This window comes from Camellia sinensis, chromosome 11 (assembly GCF_055761805.1).
Source record: "Camellia sinensis isolate YWXY chromosome 11, ASM5576180v1, whole genome shotgun sequence".
Lineage (NCBI taxonomy): Eukaryota > Viridiplantae > Streptophyta > Magnoliopsida > Ericales > Theaceae > Camellia > Camellia sinensis.
Genome location: NC_138971.1, coordinates 13,067,800 through 13,092,500, shown reverse-complemented (window position 1 = coordinate 13,092,500; position 24,701 = coordinate 13,067,800). Strand labels below are relative to the sequence as shown.

General features: G+C 39.0%; 1 protein-coding gene across 3 annotated transcripts in view; it reads right to left on the bottom strand.

Moving 5' to 3' along the window:
* The window catches only part of LOC114284093 (Zinc finger, C3HC4 type (RING finger) family protein), a 35,937-nt gene extending 11,476 nt beyond the window's left edge, over nucleotides 1-24,461 (bottom strand). For 2 of the 3 annotated variants that reach the window (XR_014343584.1, XM_082893605.1), the window contains exons 1-7: nucleotides 23,945-24,461; nucleotides 20,136-20,862; nucleotides 12,736-18,722; nucleotides 10,101-11,602; nucleotides 9,512-9,775; nucleotides 8,037-8,257; nucleotides 7,137-7,408 (exon numbers count right to left, since the gene is read on the bottom strand). Coding sequence is in view for 2 of the 3 variants with exons in the window: in XM_082893605.1 (XP_082749731.1) it covers nucleotides 7,137-7,408; nucleotides 8,037-8,257; nucleotides 9,512-9,775; nucleotides 10,101-11,602; nucleotides 12,736-18,722; nucleotides 20,136-20,862; nucleotides 23,945-24,300 (9,329 nt within the window). In the remaining variant the exon portion in view is untranslated. The remainder of the gene's footprint in view (nucleotides 1-7,136; nucleotides 7,409-8,036; nucleotides 8,258-9,511; nucleotides 9,776-10,100; nucleotides 11,603-12,735; nucleotides 18,723-20,135; nucleotides 20,863-23,944) is intronic. The other variant, XM_082893606.1, reaches the window with a different exon arrangement.
* Nucleotides 24,462-24,701: the final 240 nt, after the last annotated feature.

Here is a 24,701-nt window from a genome sequence, read left to right as displayed (position 1 = left end):
GATACGAATATATTCTCACACCTCCACTCAAACTTAAGGTGTTTTATGCAAAAACATTGAGAGTTTGTCTTGAAGAAACCGAAACCGAGCAGTGGTGCAAGTCTTGGTAAAGAAATAAGCAAGTTGCAAAGACGAAGTAACAAATGGAAGTGAGATAGAACCAGACTACAGATGCTGATGGACCAAGTGACAATCAATCTCAATGTGCTTCGTCCGTTCATGAAAGATAGTGTTATGGGCAGTTTGAATAGCACTACGGTTGTCACAATAGAGAAATGTCGGGGAAGACTGAGGGACACCCAAATCAAATAAGAGACAACGAAGCCAGACAACTTCAACAGTAGCATGAGCCATAGCATGGTACTCAATTTCGGCAATAGAACGGGCAATAAAAGTTTGTTTCTTGCTTTTCTAAAAAATTAAGAAATCGCTAAGAAACATACAGAAACCAGAAGTGGACTTATGATCATTAACATCACCAGCCCAATTAGCATCAGCATAGGCCACCAAATCCAAAGATGAAGTAGAAGACAACACCAAGCCTTGGAAGATAATACCATGAAGATAGTGAAGAATCCGAAGCAAAGCAGTCCAATGGGTAGAGTGAGGAACAAAAATGAACTAGCTAATCACATGAACAACATAAACAAGATCAGGATGAGTAACCGTCAGATAGACTAAGCAACTCACAACTTCTCGATATAAAGTAGGATCATCTAGAGGGATACCATCAATAGAGTTGAGCTTCACATTAAGCTAAATGGGGGTATTAGAAATCTTAGTGTCAGTAAGACCGACACAGTGAATAACCTCATTGGCATACTTAGCTTGAGACAGAAAGTAGCTCTTAGGAGAAGAACCACCTCAATATCAAGAAAATACCACAATGGTCCCAGATCCTTCATTTCGAAAGTGCGGAAAGAGATGCTGCTTGACCTCAAAGATACTAGAAGAGTCAGAGCCAGTGATGATCATATCATCCACATACAATAATAAGGCAACAAAACCAGCAGAGATTTAGAGAAGAAACAAGGCAGAGTTTGTGGGCACAACGATGAAACCCAAGCTCAATAACAACTATTTGAAAGCAATCATACCAAGCACGAGAAGATTGTTTCAAACCATACAAAGCACGCCGAAAACAACATACATGTCTAGAGGAATGGTGAAAGCCAAGGGGAGGACGCATGTAAACCTCCTCAGTGAGATGGCCATTAAAAAAAACATTCTTAACATCCATCGGATAAAGAGGCCAATGACAAACAGCAGCAACAGAGATCAAAATACGGACAATAGTCATCTTGGCAACAGGGGCAACGGTCTCATAATCAATACCATACTCTTATAAGAAACCTTTGTCAACCAGACGAGCTTTGTAGTGCTCGAGAGAACTATTAGAATGAGTCTTGACTTTATAGACCCATTTGCAACCAATCAGATTCTTACCAGTAGGCAGAGAAACCAGCTCCTAAGTACTAGTCTTCTGCAATGCAGACAACTCATGCTTGAATCCAATTAGGATCCTGACAGGTTGTAAAAGGTTTTGAAAAAGAGTGAATAGCAGATAAAAACGAACAATATGAAAGAGAAAAACAAATTTTAGCAAAATCAAGTTTGACTACTTGTTTACAAAAACGAAGGGGATACTTACTGTTAACAAGACCAGAGTCATCAGAAACAGGAGGATCAGCAGCAGGGGCAGAGACAACTAGTGAAAGGAGAGTCTTGTGACGAGAATAGATAAACAACAGATGAGGAGAAAAAGCAGGCGGGGGAGGTACTGGAGAGGATGGAACAGACTTATGGGGAACATTGGAGGAGGACTCAGCAAAAAGGGTAGTAGGAGGAGAAAAGGAACAAACTCATGGAGAACAGTACAGATGTACTCATAGGAGGGACCTTAGAAGGAAATAGATCAACGTGAACTAAATTCTCTTTAGAAACCGAAATAGTGAGAGAAGGAAGCTAAAAGTAAGCTAAACATTCTAAGAAGGCAACATGGTGGGAGACATAAAGGCGACGGAAAACAAGATCATAACAACGATAACCTTTCTGAGTAAGACTGTAACTCAAAAAGACACACATGACAAACCGGGCACTAAGTTTTGTCCTATCTTTCCGAGAAAGAAGGACAAAACATGCAGACCCAAAAACATGAAGGAGAGAGTAATTGGGAAGTTAGAAAAACAGAGCCTCGTAAGGAGAACGACTAGAGAGTAAGGGGTAGACATACGGTTGAGAAGAAAAGCAGCTTTAAGAACGGCTTCCTCCAAAAGGGAGCCGAAACAGAGGTAGAAAAGAGAGACCTAGCTGTCTCAACGAGATGACGGTGTTTACGTTCAGCACGACCATTTTCGGAGGGTGTATCAGTACAAGAAATTTGGTGAATGGTACCCAAATTGACCAGATACTCACAGAACTTAGTTTCAAAATACTCCCCACCTAAGTCAGACCATAACAATTTAATAGTAAACCCAAACTGTGTAGTGATCATAAATTGAAAGTTACGGTATATTTGGTAGAAGTCAGATTTATGAGTCATAAGATAAACTTAAGTATAGCGGGTGCAATCATCAACAAAAAACACATAGCATGTAGAACCCCCTTTAGTAAGAACAGGAGAGGGTCCCTAGACATCAGTATGTACAAGAGAAAATGGAGAAACAGAAATAGAAGTAATTTTATTAAATGGTAAAGCTAACATTTTGGCAAGTTTACACCCCCGACATTTATCAATTTGACTAGGAGAAACTTTACCTAACAACCCTGACTGAGCTATAGACCGTAAGTGATCAACAGACAAATGACCTAGGCGAGAATGCCATAAATAAAATTGACTCGACGCAGAATCTAATTGAAACGAGAAAAGTGCAATTGGAGAGGTGGATAAAGGGAGATGCAAGCTTTCTACCACATAGAGATCTCCAACACTACGGTCGATCCTAATCTGCTTCTTGGACATCGGGTCTTGCACACAACAGATAGAAGAGGAAAAGATAGCATCAAAACCAGAAGCATTAAATTGATTGATAGATAATAAACTGATAGATAGCTAAGAGACATAAAGAACAAAGGAAATAGTAACAACAGACATGGCAGAGGGTAAACAGACATACCAGACCCATTAGCAGTATTAATAGTAATAGGAACGGGTAAAGGAATATAGTTTCGAAGTAAGGAAAGGTGAAGAGTCATATAATGAGAGGCACCAGAATCAAAAAGCTAGACAGAAGAAGAGATACTTGAAGAGGACCCAAGCAAAACTGAATGAAGAGAGGTAAGAGCAGAGGTAGATGGGGATGGCTGAGAGGTGGATAGGATATGCTAAAGTTGCGCAATCTGAGCACTTAAGGAAGCCAAGTCAGGATCGGTAGCCGGAGCAAATACAGTATAAGCAGCAGGAGGTCGGAAAGTACTCGGTGTGGGACCGCAGAACTGTGTCTGAGAAGACAAAGCAGGCTGACGTCCCTTCTTGGGACAGTTGTTCTTCCAATGACCCTTTTAATGGCAAAAATCTGGACCTAATGGTCCTTTCTTGGATTTCGCAGTGGACTGAAGCTGATGAGGAGGTTGGGTCAATAATAAAGGAGGCTTAGCAAAAGCCAAGAAGACAAAGGGAGGCAGAGTCTGACTGATCGTCTTAAGACAGGTTTCCTCAGAGAGGAACTCACGAACAATAGCATCCATAGATCGAAGAGGAGACCGGTGAAGGATGCCACCCCGGATAGCCTCATACTGAGGGGATAGAGCCGTTAAGAACTGCACTAAACGACCCTGCTCCCGAAACTCCATATAAGTGTTCAGTATCTTGAGACTAGGTGGTTCCATAAGAGCCAACTGATCCCAGAGACCTGTCATCTCAATATAGAAGTCCTGAATAGACTAATTCCCACTGACGAACACTCTGAATAACTGTTTCCAACTCAAACCGCTTGGCAAAGTTGAATTGTTGATAAACACTCTGTAAATAATCCCACACCTCCTTGGCAGTACTATATTTAGAAATCATCATTCCAATACGATCATCCACAGGGTTATGAAACCAAGTTAGAACTTGGGCATTATCACAATCCCAAGAGTCAGAAGAAGTCTAATATCCTTCTGCTTTTAGGTCCGATGGATAAGGAACAAAACCAGAAACATAACCCTATTTTTTCTTACCAAGAAGAAAATTCTTCATAATACTAGCCCAATAAGCATAATCGGTACCAGTGAGTTTGCATTTAATGGCTTGGATTTTGGTGTCTGACATTATAATAAAACAGAACTAATGGGTTGAAGTATAATAACACACAAAAAATTTGTTCCAACTAACCAAATAATCACAAACAGAGGGGCTAAAATGTAAATAGAAGTTTGATAACCACATCAACACATTGAATCAACAAAGCAGGAAAGGAGGAGAGACCACAATTGAGATAGAGAGAGACAAATCAGAGAAGTCTCGATGGGTCGCAATAGAACAGGGAGAGAGACAAAAGCTTCAATCGAGACCAACGATCCAGGAGAGAGATGACTGCTTCGATCGAGACCAACAAACCAGAATCAGAGACTAAAGGCTTCAATCGAACAGAAACAACGACCCACGATGAGTGTCAAGTTGAGTTTCTAAACCAGAGAGAGACGACGGCCCTTGCGATCGTGATCAAGCCTAGAACAGAGAGTCACGACTTCAACCTAGAGACAAGAAGCTGTCGCAACTTCACAGAACCACCGAGAGAACTTCGAAGAACAAATTCGAACGAGGAGAATGAACTTCGAACAATCAAGGCTAGATCTAGGGTTTTGGCTCTGATACCATGTAAATTTTCTGAATGAAACTGTATATTCAATTGCATATTTACAAAGTACACAACTGTTTATATAGCCCTAAGACAAAGATAAAAAAAGGAAATAGAATCCCTATACAATCAAAGGGCTATCAAATATGCCTAATATAAATATATACACAATATATACTAATATGCAAAATAGATACAAATATATTCTCACAGCTACATGAAGGGAGATAGGAAAGAAATTCTCACATGATGTGGTGAACCACCTAAGAAGCACAAATACAGATAAGGATATGGACACAAACACAGACGCGGACACGGTGGGAATACATCAAAAATATATAATGTATATTCTTGTATTTGTAATGTATATGAATATTACATCGAAAAACCAAAAATAAATAAAACTCAATATGAAAAACCCACTCCATCTATAATTTAAACATCATTATTCAACATACAAAATACTGTCAATCATAAACCATTATTACATCACAACTATCAAAAGCAATTAATTTAATATCAAAAGTATCCTATGGCGTGTCCGGAGGCAAGACAGGCATGCCTGTGATGTGTCCCTAATGTGTTTAATGAGGAAAACATGTCATGGGTATGTCCAACATGTGTCTAAGGCATGTCAATGTCCAAGGACACGGCTAGGGCAACTACTTTGAAGTTTCAGTGCTTCATAAATAAATAAATTGCACTGTAAGTAAACATAAGAACCAGTTGGTTATTTTATTACCATCATCAGATAACTATGGTCATTAGTTTAAAGTATATTTTTGTACATTTTGTTAAATTAAATTTGTCATGTGATCAAATTTACTGCTAGATATTCACCCAAAAAAATTTACTGCTAGACTTCTAGTTAAAAATTACATAAATACACTTCAACTTCCTAGTGCTCCAGACACAACAATGATTTTCCTTTTGCAAAAATGAGTTCAGATGATATTATATATCAAGTACTTATGAGGCCAACAAAATACAATCATTTTGCATTAAATGCAATTATTAACCATCAGTAAATGAAACCCAGTGAAAAAATGCAAGAGTGAATGAGCATATAAGAGTTATCTTAGCAATTGTATATCCAATTAGGGTCAAATGACGGTATCCACCTTAGTTCTGCTGAAGGAACAATGTGGAGTAATGAAATCAATAGAGAACTTCCAAGCCAACCACCTCAATTTGCAATGCTTTCAGACTTTAGGAGAGATTCTAAAAACCCTAGTGCAGCACTGGGCTTCATAATCTCTTATTCAGTTTTCTCCATTTTTTCCCCTCTTTCGTCCCTTTCTAAGTAGTTGTTCTAAAAATCCATCCATGTCACATTTTAACAGTTATCATCCACAAGCTCCATACATAACACTATTAATTCTCATCCAACCCTAGCATCTAAAAGCCTCTATCAATCCATCTTTGGCGTTGAGAACATTACAGCTGCATATGATAATAATGTTGCTTGCCTTATATAGACAGACCAGCCCTTTAGATTAGAATAAATTTGATAATTGGGAGATCAAAGCAGGTTGGGGGGAAAGCTACACAACAAAAGATAAGACACCCACACTTGTGAATTGAAGAGAACCGTCTTTGTGAAATCATTTCTCAAGCTGGACATAAGAAGTCCTTTGATCTCATTTTTTTTCAGGAGTAGTCTCCTTAAATATTTTGGAAAGATAGATGGTTGGACCCACTTCAAGTCACTTCCTTCTTACAGAATACTCAAAATCAATATAAATAAGAGTAGGAATTTACATAATAAGTGACCTATACAAAGGGAAGATTAGACGGTTTTCACTTTCCCTTTCCATTGTTCTTTGATCACACTGACCGTCAGTTATTGTCAAAAGATAGGTAATCAATGATTAAACTGTATTCTTAAAAATCCAAACTCCACGTCACATTGACCTGGGTGTGTATCGCATGAGGTGTGTTTCAAAATGTGATATCGCCAAAATTTCCAGTTTTGGGATGACAATTTTAAAAGCATCCTAATTTTCTATATCCCTATCTTGGAGTAAATGAAGTTCCAAAAAGAACATAATTTGACGTAAGTATTACAATCATTTAACCCATCTCTTCAACAATGGCACAAAGAATAAATTATAGCATCTAGAGAATTATGAATCCATTGCTTGCTCTGTTTAACACTCTTCCACGATTTCGCAACAGAATGTTAAACATTAATTGCAGATACATGTCAGTGTCAACATGACATTAAAATTTCAATAAAAAATCCACAAGTTTACTCAAAGATATAAACCATCACATAAATCATAATGCATGTTCCAAAATCCAGAGTGTTGTGATCAAAATGAAGAATTACATTGAACACACTTTCCTTCATACCTATCAAGGGCCATATTTCTTGTCTGCCCAGAACCCAGGCTCAGGGCAACTAGCCATCGGTCAACAACTCTGCTTCCTCCTTGATACAAGTTCACATCAATTACATGCAACTTGATTGCCGTATTTGAGCTGCTAAATAACCTAGATATTTGAAACTTTCTCCACTTTTTTTCCGAAAACGGATTTCTCACAATAGCATATGTTGAATCAACAGAAATTGAGTAATCTTGGCAAAGCTGTGGGCTTCCTTCCTCCCATGTGGATAGCGTTACCTGGAAAAAAAAAATTTAAGCAAACATAGCGATATCATATTAAAGCAGACCACCGAGTCATATAAAAGATCACTACAACAATTCTAATATAGCAAGACAAGTGCAGCCTCAGAGGTCAAACCTCTCATCTGGAAAGCTATCATAAATAGATAGATATTTTCCACCAACCTAATCAGAGGCTAGTGTGAAAAACAGCAATGGTGATAACTAATGCCACCAAAATTAATTCTTTCGCATCTATCCTTCCCATTTGCTTCGGGAATAAATGGATTCAATCATTTGACATTTCCACAAGTTATTTGTGATGCTCGTTAGGCCAAAAGTCTTTTCACTGGGTTGTGTTCTCTCATTTTATTTGTGTGGGTTCAAAAAGCCTTTTTCTCAAAAATAGCACCTTGAGTTTGATCACCAAAGGCATCGGTTTACCCTATTCCAGGCTTGCAGCAAATAAACAGCATAATGAAACCACTTTGCCGGCTTAGTTTCTATTTCTTGCTTTGGCTTGTTAATTTGTCTTATTATTCTTCTATTACTTTTATTTACATGAAAGGGACTATTCTCCCCCCATTTTTGCAAGCAATGGATGCATAGACACAACTTACAGGAACTATTTAATTTCTGATTTTACCTGTAAAACTGATTTTAAGAATAAAAGTACTTTAGAACCATGGTCCATGAATTTCTCAAAGATTTGTTCTATTCTCTTTAATCCACACTCAAGTCCATCTTTCATACACTCAGACGAAAGAGGCATGCGGATAACAGTAGAATCTGATGAAGACCACGGCATAGTTTGGCCAATCAACAAGGGATTAAATTGATCACGAAATTGCTCAGTCAGATTTGTACCTGAAATCATATTAGGGGAAACTGTGAGTTTTTAGATGCTCTTTGGAGATTGAATACATATCGCAAACTTATCAACAATTTCCATAATAAAAAAGGAAAGTGGAAAATTTGGGGAAAAAATTAATAGGGAGGGAAAGAAAAAGAGAGGGGGAATCATAACTTTAAGACAGCAGACCACATCAAATAATGAGTAAAACAAGCAGGAAAAAATGCAGTCTTCAAAAAAAGTATGTTCATAAAGTGGTCAAGATTTTTAAAAACAATTGTGCTATCACTCGTGAACTATGAAGCACGTGTACGGATACTGGTAAAATCTAATAAAAATAAGGTTCAGGTATGATACTCATACCCGTACACATAATCGAAGCCTTACAGATAGCACAAACCAACCTACTTGGAAGCCAAGCCTAGTTGATTTTACACTCAAATTCTTGAATCAATAGATTACAGGAACTACACATACAAAGTTATAAAAATCAAGCAAAACAGACATGGATAGGGGAGCACAGCATCACAGATGCAGTTTTCCAGTTAATACCATTGGTTAGACTTCTTCACAATTCCCCAAAACATAACCAAAACATAGTGGGGATCAATACTTCTTTTCCATTTCCTCATGTCATACAGAAAAATCATATAACATTGAGCAAGACGCATTTTCAAATGGTTGACATCCCTGATAGCCTCATGTTTGGTAAATTTCCCTAACAACCATCTAATAACCTAGTAAAACTTTGACACCCAGAAATATTGTTTTTAGCAATTAAAGTAAATGGAAATTTTGAAATTAAGCTTAAGATTCTAAATCTAAACTAAAGAATGATAGATTAATAAATAGGCTAGAAAGAGAAACTTGTCTAGCCTTCAGACAGATATCAAGTACGTCTATTTTTACATTCCAAGTGATGATGGAAGAGAAACTCCATGACCCAAAAAAGTATTATTTATGAAGGGTTGTGAACTGACTATTTTAGGAAGTAAAATGTTTTATTTGTTTGAGTTTTGAGTTTGTGGCGTGGGGCAGTAGATGAGGGGTTACAACAGCTACTAAACAATCAACAACCAGGCAATATATTGCCATATAAACTTTAAATGCCAAAATTCTTCATCCTCGACAATTCTCTAACCAAATTGTTCCTGCAAACTTCAAGTAATCACCCAACAATGTCAAAGATATAAACATGAAAAAGTACAACTAATTATACCGCCAAGCACTAAAGACAGTGAATGCACAAATGCATATTAACAAATTACCTATCAAGGAGAACATTTTTGCTGCAGGAGAAGAGCTTGAAGGCAGAGCAAAGGCCAGACCCTGAGGATCAAACATGTAAAGGTACCCACCAGATACAACTGATGGGAGATCACATATGTAGAAACAGCTAAGCAGTCCTAAGCCGTAGTTAAGAGCATCACCCTGCAATCTCCAAGGAGGAAGAAACTGGAGGTGACTTAATTCCTCCCTACTCAAGCTCACCCCTTCCATGATAGCTAAGAGAGCAGGCCCTTGAAATTCACCTAGTCCAAGCAAAATTCAATTTGGTGAATGAGATTTAGGATGACACAACAAAAGAACACTAATGCTTGACACAAAATCCACCAATGAGCTAAATCAAGAATTCATCTTTAAAAACATTGTGCAAAATTGCAAATTCATCACAAGTTAGTGTAAACCCTTTACCTCTGTAACAGATATGTGGCTATATAATAATACAATAAGCAGTAGCTTCAATTCACAATTTAGGGCTCCCTAAAAGCTCGAACTCTAAGTCCTTATCCTTAAAATGGCATTGCTATATTGACTCATCTAATGCAACAACAAAGACCGGAATCATGTAAGTACCTAGATTGTGCTGCAACAAAGTCTGGCGTGGATGTTCCCTCTTGTCAAAGATTAGGTGAAACTTTTTTGCTTTGCAGCAATCTGCCAACTCAAGAAGGTCAAACAACAAAAACTCACTGTTCCCGTACGATGCCAGAAGCTCACATACTCTAGCATAGTCCATGCATGGTAAATCTTTAGTCATTTCTTCGCTGACTAAAGAGAGACAACGAAGTGATTGAACTCCCAACCTGTTTGCCAGATCATTATTGATACTCGGATGTACAAAATGTTTCCCAACAAGGGTATTCTCCATCCATAATGCATCATTATACACAAGCTCTGTAGAACACCTCAGGATACCGAAAGCATCTGGAATTAACAGTGGAGTAGAAGCCTCAAATGGCCTATCAGAGAAACAGTCTGCAACAGCTTCTAGGACACAATTGACAAAACTCAACTGATCGGATGACAGGGCAGACCCTTTCACATCCATCTGCAAGCGTTGTAGCACATGGAAATAGTCAAGAAAATCAAAACTGAGTCGAACACCTAATGCCAAAAGCAAAACTCTGAATTCTGATAACTCAGATGGTACCACATATAAATAAGGACTAAATTTCACAGGTGAATCAAAGGCAAGTGCATTTGCAGGTACAAAATCATCTCCAATCCAAACCCAAGAAACACCATCCAAGGCAGACTTTAGAACCATAAAATCATCAGTATCAACATATTCTTGCAATTTTGCATAAAGTAAAGGAAGTTCCTTCTGAAGTGTAGCATCAAAATCAGGTTCCACGGCAGAATCTGACTTGAGCTGGGCATAGGACTTGGATACGCCAATTAATTGCGTGGACAAAACATCTATACTTGGGAGATCCATCCAACCAAGTTTACGTTGTAGGTACATTGAGCGGCATTCACCATCTAGTATATTCATTTTAGATGAAACAAACCACATCTGTGATTTAGGTCTCACACTCACTGGAGCTGCCACTAGATCACTTGATACTAACCATGGAAGTCCTCGCAGAGGTGGACCAGCACAAACAGGACACCATGCAATACCTTTCAGTTCTGACCAAAATTCTTCTCCTGGCTTATCGCCAATCAAATTGCCAACAAATGAGTCAATGTCCAGACCATCTTCAAAGCAATTCTCAGATCTCTCTGGAAAGTACTCCTCTGCTTCACCATCAGCAACACTGTAGTTATGACTTTCAATGGCAGTTCTAAGCTCATTGTAGTTGCCCTGGTCTTCCTGAGATGAGAGCTTGAATGCTATTGCATCTAAACAAACAAGTAACCTGCTCCCATAATCGGCTGTTTCTGAGTCTTTCAATTCATGTAACATAGAAACTGACCTAGCACAATCAAGCAAACCAGTAAAACCCAAGTTTTGTCGAAGTCCAAGGTAAATTAGAGTCTCCAGAGTTTCAGGATCAGAGAACTCCTCCGAAGGAAAGAAAACTTCCTTGTGCAGCACCTTCTGTAGCTCAGGAACACGAGGATCATACAACCTGCCAAAAACAATATATTTAAATGTGCATGTAATTTTCAAAGAATAGAATAAGTTATTAGAAGTATAAAAGATTTGAATGACGGTTGACCTGCTTGCTAATGGGTCTATTATGCAAGTAGTAACCTTTTCAAAACATAAACTTTTAGCCTCTTACTGAAAACCTTTTGAGGGTACGGTCTTTTTCCTCGCACATTTCATGCACTCTAGCTTTCTCATTAGCAATGTGAGTGATCCGAGCTGTTCATGGACAGCTCAGGCTCAGCACACTTAAAAACTCATTCAAGTTAGAATAAGAGGAAAACAAACCATTCTCAAGCCATTTTGAAAGCTCATTTGTTAAACAAGCCAATCTCATGCAGCATCAGGCTTCGCCATGGGATAGCTTATTAACAAAGGGTATTAGCTGGGGTGAGGGTATAGAATATGAATATGTAGATAGTACTTTTGTACTTTATTTGTATACATAAAGGAATCAAACATAAGTGCATTAAAGGTATTTAGAAAATAGAAGAGAGAGAAGAAAACGAAAGTCAATACTACTGACTCTAGACAGTCACAGTATATCAGCATCCTAATTTGTAATTTAATTTGAACTGCAAAATACAAATGAAAGAGCATGACATGGAATTAAAAAATGGACTGCAAATAACAAAGTCCTCATATTTCACATCCCATTTGTTAGCAACTGGTTATTCACAAAGCAGAAGGCATCCGGTTAAGAAAGCAGAAATTTGTAAATCTATGGCAAACCTTAGCTGCCAATTCTACAATTCAACTAAACTCAACAAAGGCTTTTTTCCAACTTCCTGGGATCGACAACAGGACTCCTGTTTCATCATTCCACTTGGTCAAGGGCCATTTCTTCATATTAAAAATATAGCAACAGAAACCATAATCTTAGAAGACGAACCCTAAGAAAGAGTATAAATTTCCACTAGCAGGTCCACTTTTTAAAAATGCTATAAAATTTCATGGACCACAATACTATCAAACAAAAAATAAAAGTAAAAACAAAAACAACAGGATTGCAGGACTTTTGATCTTACTCGAAAAGCAACTTTAAGATCATTAGTAATTTTATTGGTACGGACACAAATTCCCACATATGGAATGGGAGAAACGAATACATACCTGGATGGCTCCTTCCAAGATCCATTGCATGCCAACACAAAAGCTGTATTGGAAAGTGCTGTTTTGATAGAGTCATCCTCTGCAATCAAAAGCTTAACATCACGTAAAATAGCGGAGAGAGTTTCCTGATGCAATATAAATTCAGGCATGCGATTGAGTACATAATCTTTATAGAATTCTTCCCTTGAAAGTTCTCTAATCTCTAAATAACTTCTCAGAATGATTCTTTCTTTATCTGATTCCGTGCGTACAAAGTTATCATCCAAAAGATCCTCACGTACACCACTTGGTTTAAGCCATTTGGTAGGTTCGCTTAAACAAACTAATTTTCTACTCCTGAAGGACTCAAAAATAGGAAGCTGTTTGATGATGTCAATATGCATGACATCCATTGAGTCTTCACTGAACCACTTGGACTGGAGAATAAAACTCCGAAGTTCATGCAGTTCACCTTCTGATGCATCTCTAAAGAGCCCCTCAATGTTCTCTGACCCACCAGCAACAGCCAGTAGCGCATTTAATAGGCCAGTTGCAGTTGGAGGCTGCACATAATTTTTCAATTGGCCATGTTCGATTCCAAGGTCACTCCTCAAGATTAAGCAACCTACTCTGAGCAACAGAGAGGACATGTTCTCACTCCAGCCATCATCTTCAATCACATTTGAATTCTTAACAAGCTGCAATAGATTATGGTTTCCAACTGGCAAAATAGGCCACTTAGAAAACACCGAAAGATCATCACAAGACAACTGTAGGTATTTCCATAGTAGCCTCATCCATTCCAAACTAGGCTGGCCTTGAAGACCAGGGGCCCAAGCTACCTGCTTAGCATGCTGCCACTCTGGTGGAAGTAATCTTGGAAAGAGCTTTTCAAGCAAATGGCATGTCAAAAAAGAAATATTGAAATCCTCACTTCGGGCTAGATCGCATAACTTCTCGTGAAGAATTTCAGAGATTCCACGGTCTACAAGTTGATGAGGAACTGAATCCTCAAGAAGACCATACTCATCTCCACGTGTAACAAATATTCTTTCACCCACCCCTCTTTTCTCAAATGTCGTGAATAAACCATTAGAAAGAGGCACCAAAGGTAAACCACACAAATTTTCACATTGAACAGGAACTCTTAAATCAAGTAAGCAATACTCAAGGGTCAAGATCATCGAATCTCTGTCTCTAAAGCCACGCTTCCGCCTAATCAACAATGTCCGTAATAACTGAGGTGAAAGGAAATGCAACAATGGACAGAACTCCATAAATTTCTCCACAAGTGGCTTAGAAACGGTCACAACCGGTAAACTAGCATCTGACAATGCCTCAACAAGCTCATGAACCTTATGAAAAGTAAAATCAGGAAAAATAGCTTGTTTGGTTGAGATCCACTGTCCCCCTCTAGCTTTTGTATACAATACACGAAGTCCAAATTCAGCAATAAAAAGGTAGAGTTTCCCCACCATTGATGCCCAAGGTTCTACACCAACAGCCGTTGGCCAAAATGAAAAGAATAAATCACATGGACCGATTTCCACCGCAACTTTCTCAAGCAAGTGACCATAAGCTGGGGCAACAACATCTTCGAGGAGGTAAATATTCCAGTCCGAGCGTTTTTTACCACCCCCCGCCATGTCATTACCGAACCAAATATCCCTCCGGTTTGATGACAGCTCAAAATATGCATTAACATGAACTTGAAGACCGGTGTTTATAGGAAGTGGTAAAAAGCAGAAGGCACGACCCTCAAAATTTCTTCTATCTTGAATGGAATTTTCGTGAACTTGAATTGTATCTGGAGTAATAATGCAAGGTTCCTGAGCATTTGGGATATCACTGACTTCCGGATCAACCTTCAGAGAGTGTAAATATGAAGCAACGCAAGCCCAAGGAATATATTTATGAGATTTGTTATCAAAATTTACAGTGTTATTCTTAAGACTGCCACCACTAAGACATTCACTAGTTATCCACAGGTGTGACTTTTCACCAGATGAGCTTTGCTCTCTCACCACAATCTTCTGACATTTCCATGGCAAAACTGTTTCTACAGATTTGCTCAGTTTGTTAAGAAATTGGTCCTTATCCACACCATCTTGTTGATTTCCATGCATTAAGCTAAACAAATGATGAAACTTATTGGCTTCAGCTTCAGGATCACTAACACACTGTTTGTGGACACGATGTAGAAGTTGCATTTCATTACCAGCTCCTTCTTTGACAAAAATGGAGATAGTTTTCACATTGCGGAGAAATAGGAGTGTCTCAGAAACCACCTCAGAAAAAGAAGAAAAGAGCGAGACTACATCTTCAGGTGCATAAGCTTCTTTCTTTATTTGGCTTCGGGAAGCAACACTTCCACTCCTGAGGGGAAAACGGAAGAGAGTGCCAGGATATGGATGCTGCAAATCACAACCAAAGTGTAAGAAAGGAGAAAACTGATCAGGAAATTGTTCCAAAATCTTTCTCCCAACAAATTTAATCCGGAGGCCAGGGTGCGATGGAGAGATCCCAGGCAAGTTACAAGCATGAGGATCAAACATGACAATGTTTTCCCCAGAGACAAATGCGGGGATGTCTGTAAAGTGATAAACACTATTAAATCCTAGCCCAAACCTTCCAATTGCAAAAGGCTTCTCTAGTTTACTTTCCTGACCAATACGTGAGATCGCATATAAATCTTGGGGGCTGAAAACAGAGTCATTAAAACAGTACAACGCAGGACCTTGCCAATCTGCCATTTCAGGGGAGAGAACTGATGAAGTACCATATTGAGTTTTATCCAAAAGAAAGATTACTTCAGAAGCTCTTGCATCCTCTGCATTCTGCACAAGCTCAAAGAGAATCCCAGGTCCATCTGCATACATTTCAAGTATGTGTTTAAGTCTAGTTGTCAAGGCTTCATGCTGCCCAAATGCTTCAGCCGCATCTGACAAACTCAAGTTCATTGAATGAGCACTCTCAGCAAGCAACATCCTCCGAAGTGAACGGACACCTAGCTTCTCCGCAACATCAGTAGATATGTTCCCATGCACAAACTTTTGAATCTTTCTCTTTGCAGTTAAAGCCACAGTAGATGCATTTCCAAATGAATTATCAGACTCTTCTGAGCCAAGCAGCCAGGGAGCATCATTATAAACTAAATCAGTAGCATTAATCAGTCTGCCTGACACATCTGGTAGGTAAATCTTAATTTGCTTTTCATAAATCTGAACCTCAGCCAGATGTTGTACAATTAATATAGCGGCCCTAATTTCCTGTGCATCAAGGGGAGTGGAACCTTTTCTTTTAGCCATTCTGCATAAAATAGAAGCATAATCACTGGGTTTCAAGAATTCCCGAATGCCAAGCTCCAAAAATAAATCCCTAAATGCTGCTAAATCAACAGGTATAACACGTATATAAGGAGCCAAATGAAGAGGACCATTAAGGACAACCTCATCGGAGGTCGCAAATCCATCTCCCACCCAAATCCATCGGCACCCTTCTAGAACAGCTTTAACAACATCCATCTCATCTGACCCAACCATGCCCATCAGTATGGTGTATATCCTCGGCATTGCTAAGGCCAATTCCTGCCGAAGCACCTGATCAGTCACAATCTCACTATTTTTTCCAAGCTCAAGTAGTTGGGCAGCAATTACGCTACCTCCAGGTGGAGAAGACCACCCAAGCTGCTGTGATAAGGCTGTGGAGGAGCATTCTCCATCAAGTACCCGCATACTTGCTGAAACAAGCCACAAATCCCTATACAATCTTACAAGCTTCGGAGGAGCAACCATAGATGACACAGCAGGCCATGGCAAAGCTTGATAAGGAGAAGAAACAAGGACTGGGCACCAGCAAATCATGCGGAGATCACTCCAGAACTTCTCTATGTCAGATTTCAAGTTGCGAGGTCTGAATGCAGTTGCAGCTCGTAACAACATTCTATTCACTTTACCTTGATCATCATTTGGTGGATTAGGTAGCCACTTTAATGCATTTACTTCTAGGTAGGAAAGAAGCACTTTGCCTCTTGAATGCGCCTTTTGTTGATCCTCATGCATTAACCACTCTACTTGTCGAGCACTTAGTATGACTGTTTCAGGAGACACAGTCATCCTAAGTCCCAAACCTTGTAGCATGTCCAAAATACTTGATTCTTGGAAACTACCACAGGGAAAACTATCAGAATCTTCTAATAGAGCATACAATTCTTCATTACGAGGATCATATAGCACAGCAGGAGACTTCAAAGAACCACTGGATGTCGGAACAAAATCCAAATCTCTCAAACACTCCCTTAAAGATGCATCCTCGACACATAATTGTGGGAGCTCCTGTAGAATCAAAAGCATGATACTGTCACGAACATCAGGTTGCAACTCCTTAACTCTGTGTAAAACATGCTGCTTATAGAAGTTTGCATTCCTCATTCGCTCAATTCCATAATATCTAATTAGAACCTCTCCTTCATTACTTGACAAACTGCAAATGAACTCAGCACCAAGGAAGCACTCAGGAACCTCCAATGGCGGTAAGTATTTTCGAGGGTTTTCCAAATCTGAGTACTGTAATGTTTGAGGAGATTCTCCGCCATAGACCCTAAAAATAGGCAGCCTCTTGCAATTCCACAGGTCCGCATTAGTCATATGTTTTCCAATATACCATTTTGGATCTAGGAGAAACTGACGAAGCTCATCCCTCTCTTCCTCTTTAACATTATGAAATGTTTGTGTGATGCTAATATCCGAAGAGACGACGTCAAAGATTGATTCCAAAACACCAGCAGCATCAGCATCACTCACATAATAAGATAATTCTGGATGTTCAATACCATAACTGTTGTTTAGAATGTTGCATCCTATTTTAACTAGAATATCTTGCATTTTCTCAGACAACCTTTCCACATTCAACAGTTTTGATTCTAATGAAGGTCTATGCAGATGCCCAGAAAGGGATGGTAAGATAGGCCAATCACCAAACAACAACAATGTCTCACAACAATCCCGAAGATACAGCCAAAAAAGCCCAAACCATGATGACGTTGGGTGGTTAAAATTAGACTTTGGATCCCACAGAACTGTACTTTTATATTTCCAATCAGAAGGTACAAATTTAGAGAAAAACTGGAGAAAATAATTAGGATTGAAAACAATAAGATTCGCCTTTGAGGCCTTTGCAATAGCTGAAAGCCTGCCAAATAGGTTGGGAGGAATATTGTGATCAATTATCCTATCTGATATTTGTTGAAGAAGCTTGTATTCCAACTCATTGCAAATAAAATAAGAAATCCCTTTGGAGGCTTCCGACAACAACCCAAATTCACCACTTGCCAAAGGGAGCAAAGGCAGGTTATATGCATGTCTGCTAACATCAGCGTCGAGCAGGTCTTCAAGACAATATTCCAACAACACAAGCTTGTATGACCTGCTTAGTGTAATTACACTTCTGCATTCCCTGAGATAATGCCGTACTGAATCAGGAGTAACCACTTTCTGCTGAAAACAGGCACATTTCAAGAGCATATCAAACAAAACTTTAGGCAAATGAACAACAGGCATTGCCAGCTGCACAAGAGCCTCTCGAAGTTCCTTACTTTCAGAGAACTCCTCATCATGAAGAAAAGCTTCCACTGGTGAAACCCATTTCCCCCCTTGAAGGTCTGAATACAAGACAGGAGCCTCACCAATGTTCTTGTAAATATGCTCAACCAAAATACTCCATGGCTCTTCAAAGGAGCCACTGGGCCACAAAGAATAATACATATTCGTTGGACCTAGCGATCGTCGCACGCCAAGCAACAAACGTGTAAAACTAGGGGCCACAACTTCTTCTAAAAGAAGCCTGTTCCAGAGAGAACGAATTTTTCCACTTCTGTCCATATCAGCTCCATACCAAATGCCACGCCGATTTGATGAAACCTCAAAGTATCCATTAACTTGCACAGTCAATCCAGTTTGTACAGGCAAAGGAAGGAAACAAAATGCCTGTCCAAGCTTAAGAATGCCATCCTGTTAATTACCACATTAAACCAAAATCAGATTTTGATCTGTTAAGCAACCAAAGAAATTTTAGAGGAAAAAAAAAATGTCTAGAAAAGTAACATTCATAAAACTAAAGTAGCAGTATACAGAATCTTATTTCAAAGTTAATTGGATGCACAAATGTTCACAACCAATCCATGTCATCCTGTCCATCATCAAGGACACCACTTCTCTAGGTGCAGTGTAATTACCTAAGGATTTCTGAAACTGCGAGATCAGAGTCTGTAACTGCAATTATGTTGTCGTTCCTTGAGATTATTTTCTTTCAGAAATTGCTTCTTATCACATATTATTATAAAAAATAAGGAAAAAAAAAAAAGAACGAATGAATGAATGAATGAAAAGAAGAAGAAAATTCCTCTGCCACAACATGGATCCTACCAAAGCCTTGGACAAGATGGGAAAATGGAAAGAATAGAGAGTCAAGGGACGGAGGAACTTCATGTCTTCTCATGTCACTATCTGGAATTCTATCAGAAACTTGGGATGGAAATCAACTCCCACTCAATGATTTTGATTTACATCAGATTTAACTCACAGATCTCAAGCATTTCATCTATAACTTAAAGGTTTCAAGCATATTAAATGGTTTGATTGTGTAACCAAATGATCAATTATGCTCCTAAGTCGCATTAAGTCGCTGATGCACAAGACTGATAAGTAATTTGTAGTGCGTATAACAAGAATTCTCCTATTTCTACTTTTATCTCCCATGTCGGATAGCCTCATATCCATCTGGCATAGCAATATCTGTATCTGTGCATCCATGTGTATATCCGCATTTTTATTTTTTTCACAGTTCATACATATTGAACATAGACAACCATGTATATGGCCTTCTCATGTAGCTATATTTGTCCCTATAAATAACACATTACCATCTTAATATTATTCAGGCACTTGTCTGTGCAGAAACAATGATGTTGAAACCAAAGAAAAATGGCTGAAGGCTATCAGTATCGAAAATAACATAATACAGTTCATCAAATTGCGCTGACACTCGCATGCTAAACATACATAATTTCTTCACCAGTGCCCCAACAAATATTAAGAGGTAACATGACAAACAACAAACATAAAGATAAAGAAGCCGAGTATAAGCATCTACCAATAACTTGACTAGTTAGGAAGGATCACACTTGAGAACATTAAAAATCAAGTTTGTAATAGTAGTAACATGGAAGGTGGGAATTTCCTAAAATATATGAATCAAAGATAAAGATCTAAATAAGTTTCAAAATCAGAAACCAAGTTAATAGCATGCCAATATTGTACAAAACTCTATATGCACGCACAATCACGTGCACTCACACAAGCATACACACAGTAGCAGTAAGAGACGGAACAGAGTTACAGTAGCAGTAAAATATTCCAAATTACATGGGATGAATCATCTGATATGCACGCTGCAACTGACGCCCAAGGTAACAAGTGAATATCATAATCTTTGGATGCAGCTGCGGCAAAAGAACCAATCCGACTGGTTGCTGATGCCATTGTTTGCACTATATAGAAAGTATCAATCCTCTTCTGAGAATGGGACTCAATTACTGCCTCACTCAAGAAGTCCAATGAAAAGGCATCAACCACAGGTTCAGAAATATTTCTTGACTTTGACAATCTCAGAAGTGCCTGGCGATGCCAAACTGTGTCATCATTTGCTGAGTTTATGGAGCATGAATAGATCTTCCTTGGCTCAGGGACCCCATCATCCCATATATACATTTCAATAGAGAGTACACTTTTAAGAAAAAGCATTGTGAAAACTCCTTCCTCATAGAGCTGAACAAACATGGAAGAAATGTCTTCTTCCAAGTACACTTGCTTTGAGAGCTTACTATTTGATGCCTGATCTGCATTCCTCAAAGGGAAACGGAATAAAGTTCCAGGGAAAGGAATTTTCATGTCACAACCAAAAGCACAATATGGAAGAAACTGGTCTTTATACAATGAGAGAGCTGAAGTAGTAACATACTCTATCCGTTTTCCAGGATTTGACATGGTGACATTCGGAAGGTAAACACCCTGAGGATCAAACATTACCACATATTTACCACTTACAAAAGACGGCAAATCAGTTATATGGTACACCGAGTTGAAGCCAACCCTGGAAAACAAAACAACAATACACAGTTAGATACACACCTAAAAAGAACACAAAAACGCATACACAAAAGAAAAGGCAAAGCAAAATATATATCCAATACCAGAAGGTAAGATAGACAACAATTTCCAGAAGTTAATAGGACATGAACTAGTCTGGACCAACACCATGAGCCATGGTTAATTATCCTAGAAGATTTACAAATACATAGGCTCTTCATTGACAATTGCACAAAAAAAGCAAGCACTTCAAAAAAATTAGATTGCCTTCCAACACATAGAGCCTCATCCCACTAACTTTTATAAATAAAGAGTAACCATTTTATTAGAAAAAGAGCATCAAGATGATGCTAACAGATATGGCCACTACCAGCTCCACACCAACCTACATTTAGATGTGTAAAGAATCAATAAAATCCATAAAAGCAAATCAGTCCAGAACCACACTTCTCGAAACCCAACTATACAAAACCACCAGGAAAAAATTCTACAAGCAATGCACAGAAACCTCTTTCCTTTGGAAAATCCGCCGATTACGCTCCAACCAAACCAGCCACATCAAACAAAACGGCACGTGATCCCAAGCCTTCCAACGCCTCTTACCCATCCCTCCAACTAAGCAGAACATCCATCACACACCCCTATTGCACCCAAGCCAAGCCAAGCCAAATATCGTGAAAATCAAACCCCAAAATTGGTTTGCCATAAAACAATGAAGTGAAATATGAGAGGTAGATTTTGCATCCCGACAACACATACAACACCAATTAACCAAAATATGGCAACATCTAATCGGATTTTCCATCGTCAAAATTCTCTCTAGAGCGGCCATCCACACAAAGAACACTACCTTGGACGGAGCACCAACAGCCCACACAATCCGCCGTGGAAAAGAAATCTCTACCCCATCCACCTAGGCAAAATAAAAACATAACAAAAAAAAAAAAACCCATTAGCACCCTTGCACCGTCATACCAAACAATCCAGCCCCAACCCTACCTCTCGAATCCCATACAAGAAAGCCAAAAGTTCCACCAATTGATCAGTTTCCGAATCATAAACCTCTCTTCGAAGCCAAACATCCCAAACCACCCGCCTAGCAGCTAGTGTCCAATAAAAATCCACCACAACCTCCCTATCCACCGCAATGCAATAAATCAATGGAAATTGAAGTGCCAACGTTTGATTCCCACACCAACTATCCTTCCAAAACCGCACACGTTCTCCCCTCCCTATTTGAAACTAAACCCACCTCCAAAACTCTCCCTTCCCTAACCAAATACCTTTCCACAAGCCCCTACCATGAGTAGCAGTCACATCCCTAGAGCCATGGTGAAACCATTTGAACCAAGAGCTTCATCCCCATTAAGCTCACGCAACGCCTCCACCACCTCCTCCTCTAAAAAAGGTCGCTCCAACCACACCTTGTCCTCCTCTGAAATCCTACCAAACTCCACCCCCTCAAGTCCTAGATGCCACTCTCTCCGCACCTTGAAAAAGGCACCTATAAAACTCTGCTATCCCTATGCTAATCTTAGCCACATAAGTCATCTCCACCCCATCCACCTGAATTCTGGAGATCTAATTCACCCTCCGGTGCACATTAGCCATACGATGACAAAAACTTTGTATTACAATCCCCTTCTTGCAACCACAAACACCTAGACCGCTGCCTATAGTTGATTCATCTGGGCGATTGAAACAAACTCATCCCTGGCCTTTGCCCTCCTCCTCAGACAAGCTGCCATCACTCTTCTTATCATCTAACTCCTAAACCACTGCCAACACCCCCGACTTATGGCCCTCCAGACAACCAAATAGCTCCTTATTCCACTACTTGAAATCTTGCTTTAACAACTTCAACTTCAACTTTCTAGCCAAGCGATAACTAGGTAAACCTGACACCACGTACCCATCCCACCAACCTCAAACCATATCCAGAAAACCCTCTAATGTCAGCCACATATGCTTGAATCAAAAAGGCAACAGACTGCTGCAATGCCCCCACTATCAAGCAAAATTGGCCAGTGATCCGACACCGGTCAACCAAAGCTGAACAATATTTGAAAAGTGCTCCTCTCAATTCCCCAACACCAGAAAATGATCTATCCGAGACCTGGACTGTCCACCAGATGGGCAGTGTGTTAAGAATCCAATTCCAATATTATGCATAACTAGGAACCGATTAGTAGTAGCCTCATCTTACCCTGGCATTATCATTTTCCAAGAAGTGCTTCAAGGCAAATAGTAATTGATTTGTTTCTTTTAGTAAACAAAAGGCCAATTGGTAATTCTCATTCCCCCAACTAGAATTGGACTGCATAAAAACCAGTAAGACTTACCTTTTGTCAATTGACAAACTTCAAAATTCAGTGTATCCTCCTAGAGATAACTAAAACCTCATTATTTTATTAATTAGCAATAACTACCCTTATGCTATATATACGATTGTTTCATTGTGCACTGTAATACGTTCCCAATTGCAAATGATCCTATATTCTAAATAGATAACTAAACTCTATTGTTTTTAACTAGTTTTCCCACCAAAACTGGTCCATGGCACAAAAATAAATATTATAGCCCAATTTCACCTCATCGATGTAGTCAGAGCACGTAATTCACCTAGCGGATCATTAGTCATTTAACACAACTTACACGTCCCCGAATTTGACTTATATCTGATTTCCTCCCTATATTATTGATAAGAAAGAAAGAAAGAATTGACTGCATTTATGAACTTGGGATTTTTCCAGAAAAACCGAGCCCTTCTGCGTCTTGTGATTCTAAGCCAAATTCATAGTGAAATTATGGGAAATAAAATAAACTTTAAAAAAATAAAAATAACCCACCAAGAAATGAAATAAATTAAACTAAACTTCAAATTTAGGTTTTCAAGTTTGTGATCAAATTAAACAAAAAGGAAACAACAACACTAATAATCTAAGCCTAATATATTTTGGCTCAATTAAGTTGAATTGTTCCCAGTTCTTCCTTCTCCTTCCCTGCCATTTCTCATCAACTCAAAAAACAGTTCTCTAATCAATAGCTCTAGTATAATCAATACAAAAAGGACTTGCCAAAATTACCCAAAACGACCGGTCTTCCAGGCTTGACCGGTCTTGGTGCTCCCTCCGATCCTGGATATACTGACGAAATCATCCTCCGTGAACTCAGCATTGTTGTAAGCCAACAACGAAGGTCCTTGCCACTGAGTCAACTTCTCAGACAAGAGCGAGTCAGTGCCATGAACCCTACGGTCCAAGCACAAGCAGACCTTGGTGGCTCCTGCGTCGTCTGCGTTCTGAATCAACTCTTTCAACACCGTCGTGCCCTCGGGGTAATTCAACAACACTTCTCGAATCCTTCGAGTCAGATCGACTTTTTGGCCGAAATCTTCAAGGAGGATTGAGTCCAGCGCCGTTGCCGGCGAAAGAGAGTCCATTTTTTCCGGCGATTAAGGTCGTCGTCGACGTCAAAGCATTTATAATGATTTCATTTGGATGTGAATTTCAATCAAATTTAGGGAGGAGAGAGAGAGAGAGAATCGTTGTCGGCGACTGTTTCTGAGTTGTTGCAAGTTTGGCATTAATGTAGAAGTCTTTCTTTTCCTTTTTATGCTTTTTCACTTTTTGTCTTTAATTTATTTATTCTTTGGATAAATTAGACGGACTTGGTTCAATTACGGAGTGTTTTGGGGTTGGTATTTTTTTTTTTTTGGGATGATTTTTTTTTTTTTTTGGGATAAAAATGTTGATTTTTGGGCTTAAAAAGGCTAAAAATTCAAAAAATTGACTTTTTTAACTCGTTGCCAAATTAAGCCTATATTTCACTTCACGTTTTGAA